The 13384-nt window shown below is 39.3% G+C and overlaps 1 protein-coding gene across 1 annotated transcript in view; it reads left to right on the top strand.

Annotated features, from left to right (window-relative positions):
* Positions 1-13384, top strand: part of utrn (utrophin) — a 223198-nt gene that overhangs the window by 146511 nt on the left and 63303 nt on the right. The window contains 2 exon segments of the mRNA XM_029114547.2: positions 526-698; positions 4156-4312. Of these exon segments, the coding sequence (XP_028970380.2) occupies positions 526-698; positions 4156-4312 (330 nt within the window).

The following is a 13384-nucleotide window of genomic DNA, read 5'->3' as shown; positions in this document are numbered from 1 at the left end:
AATAAAACACCCTCCTCTTTCCATGACTTTTCCTAAATAGGCGTATTGTTCCGTTGGCAGAATTCTAAAGTCACAAACTATTTAGAGACTGTTTTCCTGTTTTTCAATTTAATCGCCAATATCCCACGGCACTTAGTGTCGGTACCCAGGCGCTAATCACCCCTCACTGAATGCATGACGTCAATGGATGAATGCGCCATACTCCCTCATGCTAAATTAAAATACAATATAATAAAAAAAAGAATTATAATGTTGTCCCAGTAACTCAGTATTGTGACTCAGTTGTTGGTGGGTGGGACTTTGATGGCTCAGATTTATCCATTGGGACTTGGATTCAGACTGAAGTAGTGACTGAACTACATCTCTGGTGACGAGCAATTGTTTATTTTTCGTGATTTATATTCTTCAAACAATTTGAAGATCTGTATTGTGTTTACAGCTAACACATTTTACACTGATGTAAACTGAACATTGAACACTGATGTAAAAACTTAAATCTCCATCTCCCTCTCTGTTTCTCCACAGGACATCCAGGCAGAGATTGATGCCCATAATGATATCTATAAAAGTGTAGACGGGAACAAGCCCAAGATGGTCAAGGCCCTGGGCACTTCTGAGGAGGCGGTTTTCCTGCAGCACCGACTGGAGGACATGAATCAGCGTTGGAGCGACCTCAAGACCAAGTCTGCCAACATTCGGTCAGTGTAATATCACAAAAACAATATATCCATGTTGTTTGGTGTGTACTGTACTGTACTGATAACACTTATGTGTAGTCAACATTCAGATATTTGGAAAATGTATTTAAAGGGGCCTTATGTAACATTTCTCCTTGGTCCTAAACTTTCTCCCTGGTTAGGGCAACATTCACCCAACATACAGGGGCAAGCACAGACAGCCCTGTTATTATGTGTCATACAGAAACTAAAACTAAAAAAAAATTAAAAACATTATAATAGTCTGTTGAACAGTTTAATGTCTGAATCCTTCAGTGCCATTCTATCCACCTAAAACTCACTCTTTACAGAATCAACTACACAGGACCTCCTGAATGGTGCAACGATGAAAACACCAGTTAGTTGAGTGATTGCAAGACCCGGTTTCAAATCTTATTCTCTGATTAGCCCACGGGTCCCATGGCGGCCCGTGGAATTTGCCAGCACTGTCCGAGTTTGGGGGGTTAGTATTTGAATAGGATTGTTTGCATCGTTGCATTATAGCAACTCCCTTTGGCGGCATGGCACCTGTGAGCTCAATAAAGATTGTGGTCTAAACGGTGTGGTTTTATCAAACAGCATTATAAGAACCAGAACTTGTCTTGAGATAAGTTTCGGGGGGCCCATGTGGACATCTAAGGTCTCATGTCATCTAGGTGTTGCAGTCGTTATAGAAAATTACAAAATTGAGAAGAAAACAGTAAAATATTTAAATGTATTTAAAAATATTGTACTTTAAATAATGTATAGTTACAAATAAAACCCTGTAAATATAATTTCTTTACAAAGTCATATTTATAGTTGAATAATCAATTTCTTCAACATTCTCATTTACATACGCAAGTAGTGTATGTTCCGACCATGCTGACCTGTTTTTTGTAGATGAAACCCATTTTTAACCAGCCAGGGCATGTGTGCTTCACAGTATTTTGGACAAGGAAATATGGCCCTGGTGAAAGTTTAAGCCAATATAGTGTCAAATGACTGTGGACAGCAGATGAGCAGCCATAACCTTGGCATGAATAGTGAAAGAGATGGCAAGAAGGAGGGAGTAATTGAGGCAGTCATGGGATGATGGAGCCAGAGAAGGAAAGATAGAGGGAGAGAGGGAATGATGGAGTGACAGATGGAGAGCAAGAGAAAGATGGAAGGAGAGGGGGAATGATGGAGGGAGATATTATAGCGGGGAGGGGCAAGATAGTGATGTTAAAGCACTTGAGTCTTGTGAAGTGGAAGAATGGCTGTGGTGTGCAGATTTCTTTTTTTTTTATCAGGAATATGTAAGGAATATTACAGTGCTTGGAAAGAAAGAAAGAAAAATAAACTTTAACTCCAGGTTTGTACCAGATTAAAACCTACAGGAAGAGAGCTTTCCAAGGAACAGTGCTGGATTTAAAACCTACAGGAGGGTATATCTACATGAACAAGGTTGAAATTAAAACCCACAAGAGGGTAGATCTATAGGAACAGGGTTTGACATAAAACTGACTGGGGGGCAGAAATTCCAGCACAAGTTTGTAGTTAAAACCTACAGGAGGGTAGACCATCAGGAATAAGGTGGGTGTTAAAACCTACATTACAGGAGGGTAAATCTACAGGATGATGGATCTACAGGAACAGTCTTTGCATTAAGTCCTACAGGATGATAGATCTACAGGAACGGGCTTGAGTTAAATCCTACGGGAAGATAGATCTACAGGGACGGGGTTTGAGGTAAATCCTACAGAAGGGTAGATCTACAGGAACAAGGTTAGCGTTAAAACCTACAGGAGGGTAGATCTACAGGAACAAGGTTAGCGTTAAAACCTACAGGAGGGTAGATCTACAGGAACAAGGTTAGCGTTAAAACCTACAGGAGGGTAGATCTACAGGAACAAGGTTAGCGTTAAAACCTACAGGAGGGTAGATCTATAGGAACAAGGTTAGCGTTAAAACCTACAGGAGGGTAGATCTACAGGAAAAAGGTGAATCCCTATGGCAAGGAGACAAGGCTGAGCTGTCAGCAGGTTATGTTGTGTTTGTGTGTGCTTGTGTGTGCGCGTATGTATTATTTAGGGCCCATTATGTCTTAATTACTCTACATGCATAATTACTATAGTTGCTTTGGGACTGTGTTGCTGAACATAATGTTCAGACGCATTATAGTGAGCAGAGGATGTCAAAACATTTAAGAACACACACACAGAATATTAATATGCCATCGTGCTGTTTAACTACACACTTTGATGCACCCCCTTGCTCATTCACGCCCCTCCCTACCTCTTAACCTTTTGGCTGGATACTCAGTGAAGCATTCACTCTCGTTTCCGGCGTGGTCTTAATTCTTCCAGATGTTTTACAGGAGTTATGCAGCAGACACCCTAGTTTGTAATGGTTCTCCCACCCACCCAGACCTCCCCAGTGTAACAGTGGTCTTACCATATAGTATTAGGTATGAACCTGATTTAACTCTCGGCTTGGCTTGGATGTGGACCTGATCATGACCATGATTGTAACTGTTTGTACCATGTCATAACCACCTTGTGTCCTTTCTTTAGCCATGTTTCGTCATTGATGTAGTATGGCTGTGATATGCAGTTCTTGCCTTTAACTGCTTTAAGGAAATTGGCTTGTTTAATTGAGAGCATTTGCTGAATGTTTCTACTGTACAAAGGGCTGTTGTAACCATATTGTGAGATCCGAAGAAACAATTCAACATCTCCTAATGCAAGTCATTTCACAGAGGCCTGTCACCCTGTCTCCTCCATGCCGTTCTGTGCACAACAGATCAGTCACATTAGGGTTGGGAACCTTTGTCTTAGTTTACTGCAGACGGAGTGAACATTCTTTATATTATCCTATGGGACTGAATGAAGAACTAGCATTAAACTGCTTTCTCTAACTTGTCAATTATCTCATTGTTATTTCCTTTTGCCCCTTTGGACTACCTACTTGTTACAAGTTTATTACTCGTCTTTTGTTGTTAGTGATTTATTATTTGATTTAGGTTAAAATAAATATTTCCTATGTTACTCTGTTCGACTTTGTCTATATTATATAACATTGAAACTATGTATTTGTGTATTACATTTTTAAGTACATATACTTTTGATCATGTGACATTTAATTTGGTCTTTAAATGTGTGCGTGCACAATTTTTTCCTTTACTACGTTGATGATTGTCTGACCAAAACATTTATTTTTCACTTTTTCTTTGTGCACTATGCACTTTGCATATTTTAGCATTTGAGCCTTAGTTTTTAACTAATTTTGCCAGCGTGCTGGTCTTTATTTGCACCTAAAATTGACATTTTTTGTCAAGACATGCAGCCTTTCTATGAATGCAAATGGCCCCTTTCTATTTCTTTAACTATATTGTAACGTGGTTGTTAAGGTGTTTTACCAGTGTATTATCTGCGTTTTAACAGTTTGTAACCGTGTTTTAACCGTGCGTGTTCAGGGCTCATTTGGAGGCGAGTGCGGAGCGTTGGAGTCGTCTGCTGAACCTGCTGGAGGAGTTGTGGAGGTGGATTTGTCTAAAGGATGAGGACCTGACCAAACAGATGCCAATTGGAGGAGATGTCCCTACTCTGCTGCAGCAGCACAACCACTGCATGGTAAACACTGCATGGTCCATAACGGAACCACCGCACGTTCAATACCGTAACAAAACCCCTGCATAGTCAATACCATACCACAGCAACTGTGTGGTCAATACCATGACACAACCACTTCAAAATCAATACTAAAACAAACTAATTGCATTGTTTACAAATTAAAACAACCACTAAATGGTCAATACCACAACAAACCTGTTGCATGATTTGCACCAAAACACAAATACCAGTGTCAATACCAAAACAAACCCACTTCATGGTTAACACCATAACACAACCACTGCACAGTCAATACCAAAACAAACCCATGGCATGGTTAACACCATAACACAACCACTGTATGGTCAATACCAAAATAAACCCAATGCATGGTTAACACCATCACACAACCACTGCACGGTCAACACCAAAACAAACCCACATGGTTAACATCATAACATAACCACTGCATGGTCAATACCAAAATAAACCCAATGCATGGTTAACACCATAACACAACCACTGCACAGTCAATACCAAATAGATCCCATGGCATGTTTAACATCATAACACAACCACTGCGTGGTCAATACCAAAACAAACCCACAAGGTTAACATCATAACACAACCACTGCACAGTCAGTGTCAACATGAATCTCAGTCAACACGACCATAGCCACAACCCCTGTAGTCAAAACAGTGTCTATTATAAAGAAAACCACAACTACGACCTTACGGTATGGTGTATATATAGTATGTCAACATTACCAAAACCCCAACAGCCACTTAGTGACTCCTCGGTGACCAATGATTCGGTTTACTGTGCATTCATTCATACAATTACCCTTCTGAGAAGTGATTCAGCCTGTGGTCATGTATAAGCCTGGCTGTTTGTCTGCAGCCGCCGTCACTGCTGCTTTTGTCGCTGCTGTTGACACATTAATGTGGTTGTAGCCTTTCTCTCCATTTTATTCAGAAGGCTATTATTTTATTCACACAAATGCCTGGAGAGTACACACACTTTTGCAACTCTATAATGGTGTGTTTGTGGGCAGGATTTACTGTACTTGTGCGTACCATAAATCCCCACTAGGATAATACAACATGGACATTTAGACTTTGGGGACATTTCACAATTTTCCTTAAAGAAAAAGGCTATCTTTGGCTTTGAGGTTAGAATTTGGGGTTACGGTTATGTATTAGGGTTTGGGATTAGGGTTGGGGTTATGAGTCAGGGTAAGGAAAACATTATTATAAATGGAAATATTTCAATGATAGTAACACCAACATGTGTCAGTGCAAAGGTCCAGAGGATGCGCCTTGCTTTTTATATAGTTGGATCGATGTGCTGTTAAACTTGTCACCATGAGTGGCCAGAAACTGTTTGTGTTTTTAATGGCAGATGGATAGAATGTCATTTAAAACATTGAGAATGTATTTTTACTTCATCCTGAATGTCTGTTTCTGGCTGTAGTCATGCTCAGTTCAGGTTCACAGTAAATAGTGATGACGAAGTGGAGAGCTTGATCAGACAGTCTTTACTAAATGAGGCCACAGCTGAAAAAAGGCAATATTCACTATGGGAGAATTCAGCTTTCACATCAGCCACCTGCTCCTCCTCCTCCCCTTCCTCTTCTCAGTAGCCTTTCTCTACCTCTACCTATTCTCCCAGGTTCTCTGCATCTCCATCTCCGTCATTTCCTGTGTCATACTGTTTCTGCCTTACTGTTTCTGTTACACACACACACACACACACAGTTCTCACTTTTCAATTTATTTTTTGCCTGGTATTGCTACATACATTTCTTGAAATGCAATACATCAATGATATTCATGCACTGTTTTTGGAATCCATATGAGTTTGGTTTAAAGGGGGACTAAGAAAACAAGCTCAATGGAGTTTTCTTTTGAACTTGATTTTTTGAGTCCTTGACTAGGCTTAATCCATGTCTGCGAAACTGGACCATAACGTTTTTGCTTAGTAATATAAGAACATTTCTAAAATATTGCTGTGTTTCTCACAACATTGATTCACCCGAAGTGAGTTTGCAAGGGTGCGCTCCCCCTTCATCATCAGCAAAACAAGTTAATTTGTGGAAACTTGCATTCTGCAGTGTGAAGTTAATGTTTTTATATTAACAGTTGTTGCTATAATTCAGCTAATTTCCACAAGGTGGGACCAAAGTTTGAATGTAGCAAAAGTATTAGGAAATGGTTATTGACAAGGTTAGATATAGTGGTTTTTAATTGATATGATAATTGTGTATTTGCCTTTGTCAAAGAAAACTTTGTTTCTGTCAAAGATTCATCCATTTACATTACAGCCAATTACAGCCTTGCAGAACTTTGGCATTCTAGTTCAATTTGTTGACGTAATCTGAAGAGATTCCACCCTGTGCTTTCTGAACCACCTCCCACAAGTTGGATTGGCTTGATGGGCACTTACGTACACTACCATAGAATGCTCCCACAACAGCTCAATATGGTTGAGATCCAGTGACTGTGCTGGCCACTCCATTATAGACAGAATACCAGCTGACTGATTCTTCCCTAAATAGTTCTTGCAATAGTTTGGAGCTGTGCTTTGTACAAGATCTTCAGTTTCTTGGCAGTGTTTGACATGGAATAGCCTTCATTTCTCAGAACAAGAATAGAGTGATGAGGTTCAGAAAAAAGTTTTTGGTTTCTGACCATTTTGGGCCTGTAATCAATCCCACAATTGCTGATGCTCCAGATTGCTGATGCTCCAGTCTAAAGATGACCAGTTGTATTGCTTCTTTAATCAACACAACAGATTTTAGCTGTGCTAGCATAGTTACAAAAGTCTTTTTAGGATCAGTTTGCCTTTTTAAATGAAACACTTTATTTACCATTAGCAAATATGATGTGCCATTGGAACACAGGACTGGTGGTTGCTGATGTTGATATTCCATAAAAAAACAGCAATTTCCAGCTGTAGTAGTCATTTACAGCATTAACAATGTGTACAGTGTTACATTTTTTTATTTTAATGGGCAAATTATTTTATTTTCTTTCACCAATAAATCCATGTGACCCCAAACCTTTGAACTACATATACGTTTTGACATTATGGACAGTCAGACCTTGCACCTAAAGCTATCTCTATGAATTCAAGACTGGTTTAATTTCTCCGGCCAAATCCGTTACCCTTTAACAGAAACTGGGGTTGGGAGACCACTGTTATATTTCAACTGCTGTTCCCAGTTTTAATATATTGGCTTTGAGTTTCCTCCAACCCAGAATCAGAGAGTATGGGCTGAGCATTACAAAACACCAGGCCTTCGAACATGTCACAGTCCATTACTGACACACAATACACACGGGACTCAGAGTGAAGGGGGTGGGGGGAACATACGTATATGTATGGGTATATGGAAATCAGAGGTTTGATGGGAAGCTTAGAAAGTTACACATGAATATCTGGGAGCTGAAGAAGATTGCACAAAATATAAAGAGGGTTACCAAAGCCCAAAAAATATCGGAGGGCTGGAACAGAGAGGAAAGGAGACGAAAAGAAGTATGAAATTACCGTCTGAGAAGTCAGGGGGACCTGCGTGAGTGACAAAGAATAAAAGATTGAGCGAGCAAGAGGAGTTGGATGTTGAAGGATAAACAGGCGAAGAAGCAGAAATTATTGAGATGAAGAGGTGCTAAAGAGTACTGTTGTATTCTCTGAGTACTAGAAGTTGAACAAATAAACCATTGCATTTGTAGCGAGACATGCAGAGATTATATTGCCAAGTTACCATCTTCACTTGTCCTCTTTACCCCTGAATTAGTCTAGTTTTTACAGTGCAAATTGATTCATGTTAAGAAATGGAAAGGCGGGAAAGTGAGAATGTAGGACCTTTTTGGGGGGAGACCAGTGTTTTAAGCTTCAGTGAATTGTATTGATTGTGTCTGTGTTTATGTCTGCTCTTATGGCCGTAATAGCTTTTATTAATCAGACATTCAATTATCCAATGAAAGACCTGCGTTAGCGTCCAACTGATTAAACTCATCAATCAGCTTTATAAAAGGAACGGCTTTTAGAGTGCGAGACAGAGGGGATGAAAAGAGGGGGAAGGGGAAGGAGAGAATGAAGAACCAAGCATGTTTGGCAATTTTTTATTTCGCTCTTTCTTTGGATGTATATCCTTACAACAGTTGTCTGTGTGTCAGTGTGGGGAAAAGCTACTATCGTTTGTCTACATAATTTAAACTGGGAGTAAATATAATACAAACAGAAAAATAAGAAAATACTGCCAAAACAAAAGGGTGAATAGAGGAGGGTGGGATATTTACTGGTTTCGAAGTCTTTCGGGTGGGAATTCAAACTTGTGTCGTGATTAAGATTAATTGTAACACTAACAGTGTTAATTAACCCCAGTGTCCTGGGTTTCCAATCTGGTCTTCATATCATCATGACAATTTAATCATCCCATCTTCTAAATTTGCTGAAATTATTTATTACAATAAATTATTGTGATGTACAAAATGCATGCAATTAATAATGTACGGTACAGTAGGTCACTCCTAGATAAAGGAATAAAATGTAGAAGGCATTAAATCATCTAACTATTTGTGCACGTTTTAGTTTCAAGGATGTTATCATTGTTTTGTCTAATGTTACCGTGAGTTGAGAGACTATGCCAAGCTAATAGTATTTACACAGCCTATGCTAAGCTAGTTAATGCAATAATGGAAACCAATATTAAAGCTAATATAATCAGAATGGCTAAGCAAGTTTAATCACACTGTCTATGTGATTGATTAGCACCATTTGTACCTGGATGGGTAGGTCGAAAAGGAAAAGAAAATGAATTAAATTGCTGCATTGCCACAACCTTATCTCTCTCTGTGAGAAAGGGAGAGAGACTGAGAGAATGAAACTGAAAGAGAGAGAAAGAAACGTCTATGAATAATTGCCTATCATTGGTAACTTAACTTTAAATGAGTCGCTCCTTGTTCAACTTTGTAAAGACTCTCTTATAGTATTGAGGAGTGCCTATGTAACTGTATTGGGCCTGGGAACTACTGTGTTAGTTGGCTTTGACTTTGTTTTTCTTAGCCACGTCTCAAGTTTCATGTTCAACAGCATTGTAGGATTTTTCAGATTTTCAACAGCAGAGGAACCAAGGGAGGTAGACCAGTAGAAATTTAGCACTTGGGGTTCTCACAGAGTATGGTACATATTTCACTCAGCACCGTCCAGGGTGGATGGGTAGGTTGTCGGAAAGGGCATCCACATGGATAGGCAATAAAATAATTATGCCTGTATGCTTGTAGTTTGTAAGGATCTTTCTACAATTGAAATCAAATATTGTTGAGAAAGTTCTTCCCTACATTGTTGCAGAAGTTTCCAAAAATGTGTTGCACTTTCACCCTCCTGCCCAGTTCATCCCAAATCAGCTTGATGGGTTTTAAGTCTGGAGACTGTGCTGGCCATTCCATGATTTGAAGGCTACCATCTTGTTCTTCTCTTCTATGGTAGTTCTGATTTGACTGGAGGTATGTTTTTGTTCATTATCTTTCTGTAAGATGAACCTCTGACCAAGAAGGCGTACACCAGGTGGTATTGCATGGCACTGCAAAATGCTGTGGTATCCGTTTTTGTTCAGGTTTCTACTTTGTGCAAGTTGTCGATTTTGGATTCAGCCCAAAGAATGCTTCCACCTCCATGTTTGACAGTTAGTGTCACACTGTGGAACCCTCCTTTTACCTACTCGATGGTGTACAAAACCCTGCGTGACGAACCGAAGATTTCAAATTTTCATTAATTTAAGACCTTTCAGTTTTCAGTAGTCCACTGGCGGTGCTTCAAAGCCCTGGCAAGCCTCTTTCTTATTTTGCCATCTTAGCAATGGGGAAGTCTTCTCTTCACAGTTGAAACGGAGACTTGCTTACTTCGACCTGTGTGAAGCTGTTGTGCTGTGACCACCCTATTATGCAAGCTGTTGACTCTGAAAACCTGTCTTTTGATTCTGTTGGGGCTTTGGGTCTGCCAGACCTCTTCGTGTCCGAGTTTCCTTTTGTTTCCAAGTGACTTCTGATGGTGTAGGAAGACCTACACTTTTAAGGGATAATAATGGTCTTTCTGTCTTCCTTTGATAATTGCAGTTTTCTTGACATTATGACAGCAATATACTACTACCTGCTGTATAATACTGTCCAAATAATGCTTGAGAGGGTGTGGTAACACAGTCTGTTTGTAAGAAATCAACAGAAGTTGGGACACCCAAGTTGGAATTGTTAATTTTCAAGGCTTAATTCACGTCTCTTGCTGAAAAGCAGATGTAAGTTGTTAATTTCTTACTTGTTCCCTGGAAAATGCCTTTTTATATAACTCTGAGATGTATATTGTTTTTCAGTTTTTGGTAACCTAAACTTTTGTTTGTTGTCCCTTACCTTGCTACATTTTAGTAAAAACTGGGGATGTTCAATAACTTTTGCCTGGTAGTGTATTGTGATTACATTATTCATCCATATCACCCAGCCCTGAGTCCTGTTCTCATCGCACTTTAGCATTCCAGAATGGGCATGTTTCTGTTCCAAGTTCTTACTGAACTGCCTGCCTACTTCTTTGTGAACTAATAAAACCAAATTGAGCTAAACAGCACTTGTTAAAAACAGATATTCTCTTTTCCTCTCTTTTTCTTCCTCTGGCTTTGTTTCTACATGATAAAAAACACATGAGTCAGCAGCAATACGATAGAAGATTGTTTGTAACCTCCAAGGGGGTGAGACACGTCAAGCCAAGTTGTTTAGTGGCATTTATCAGGAGCTTTAGTGGGATCTGAGAACATGGCATCTAGGCTGTCATTTATAGTATGAGGAGACGGAAGTGGGAGAGAGAATCACAATGAAATGTACACATCCTTTACATTTGAACAATGGTAATGCTAGTTAGTCAATTACAAGAAACACAATCTACAAAAATTTGACATTCAACTATATAAAATGTTTAATGAGCAGATTTACTGTAAGCAAGAAGGCAGAATAGTTGTGGTATATGACTATTATACCACAGCTAAGGGCTTAGGTACATATCCATGGGCTTGTGGTATTTTGCAAACATACCACAGAACCCAGAGGTGCCTCTTTGCTGTTATAAAAGCTTACTAACTTAATTAAAACAGTTAAAAATGTATTTGTCATAGAATTTGTCATATTGGCTTTCAGCCAATCAGCATATTTTTTTTGAGGTATTATACTGTCTTTTAGGCAATCAGCATTTACTCTGTGAAAGATAAGATATTTGGATAGGAGCGGAGAGTATGTAACATTACATGGATTGAAAGTTGATAAGAGAGACCGAGGGAAAATATGTAAAGGGCTAAATGAGAGAAGGGGCGGACATAAGGCGGAGAGGAGATGGAGGGATTGATAAAGAGAGATGGATGACAGGAGAGAAGAGTCTGGCTTCACGGAGGTCTAGAAAAGAGCCTTCTCTCTGTGAAGTGTGGTGTCGCTATCTTCCCCTCATCACATGCACATGGACACACATAAACACAGTCAGTCAGACAGAGACACACACGCACAGCCAAGGTCATGACGTGCAGCTATAAGATACACTCCAGGATTGTAGTGCATCGGTGTGTAAAAATGTTATCCTTCTAGGCTTTTTGTCACAAACTGTACTGCAGCGTTAGTGTGCTCTCCGTTGAAGTGGTTTCCTTTTATGACGGGTCACAAATTTGTCACCCGGCAATGTTAGTGCCCAAAACTATACAGCAGCTTTAAGAGCGGGGTTGACTGACTTCAACCTCTCTGACTTTCCCGCATCTTGTTTTCTCATCTCTTCCTCTGATGGATGATTATCTCTTATCTCATCCTGTCAACTGAGGACATTTGTCAGATTTTTTCTTGAAGGATACATAAGCTTAATTTAGTTTTCTACTTCAGTGTTTTTGCCTTAAGCAAGAAAAACACTTTCACAATCTGACTAATATCTTCAAAATGATGTTAACATGTTTTTAGGCAAAGCCAGTAGTTTCTACCTGATTTGTCCTTTGAAAAATCCATGTTAACAGTAGCATTTATATTCCATTTTATTATATCCTAAAACAAGCGGATTACATTGTTGCACAACTCGAACCATGTTCTTCCTTTTTCCGCATGACCAGTGGTTCCAGTGCATTCCCCAGTGCAAGTCTGGGTGAAAAACATGATGCTGAACAACTTCTACCCTGAAGCCAAAAGGCTGCTACATTCATTTTGAAGACGTGGTTGTCCAGAGCGAAGACGCTAATTCTGACTCAAAAATATGGATCTGTATCAAGCAATCGATTTTGTGTGACCATGATTTCTACAAACTTTCATACTATTATAATAAATCTGAGGGGAAAGAAAGAAGTGGATTTCTAGTAATTAGTGTGTGTAAAAAATATTACTTTGTGTGAAGTAGTAACATGTTCTGTAGAATAAATTATGTTAAAAATATTTTAAAAGGTTTGACACCCCTGACATTTTTGCTATTATTTGATTGTCTTTTCATGTGACAACACTGAGGAAATGACACTTTGCTACAATATAAAGTAGTGAGTGTACCGCTTGTATAATATTGTGAATTTACTGTCCCCTCAAAATAACTCAACACACAGCCGCTGGCAACAAAAGTGAGTACACCCCTAAGTGAAAATGTCCGAAGTGTCAATATTTTGTGTGGCCACCATTATTTTCCAGCACTGCCTTAACCCTCTTGGGCATGGAGTTCACCAGAGCTTCACAGGTTGCCACTGGAGTACTCTTCCACTCCTCCCAGCTGTACACTCACTACTTTATATTGTAGCAAAGTGTCATTTCTTTGGTGTTGTCACATGAAAAGATATAATAAAATATTTACAAAAATGTGAGGGGTCTTCTCATTTTTGTGAGATACGGTATGTACCATTTGTAAAGATGTACCATTTTTATTTCTTATGGGATCCATATTCAAGTGTAGGTTATAACAGAATGGCACAATCATAGAACAAAACATGGCAACAAAGAAAAAAATTAACTGACCCCTGTTCAAATGTGTGCATACTAACGTAGGACTTTCACGACAGCCATGGATACTTTGCGGTTTACTTTTGTGTAACTGAGGTAATG

The sequence above is a fragment of the Esox lucius genome, chromosome 18 (genome assembly GCF_011004845.1).
Source record: "Esox lucius isolate fEsoLuc1 chromosome 18, fEsoLuc1.pri, whole genome shotgun sequence".
Lineage (NCBI taxonomy): Eukaryota > Metazoa > Chordata > Actinopteri > Esociformes > Esocidae > Esox > Esox lucius.
The sequence above is the reverse complement of the archived record's forward strand: the minus strand, read 5'-3'. Positions and strand labels throughout refer to the sequence as shown.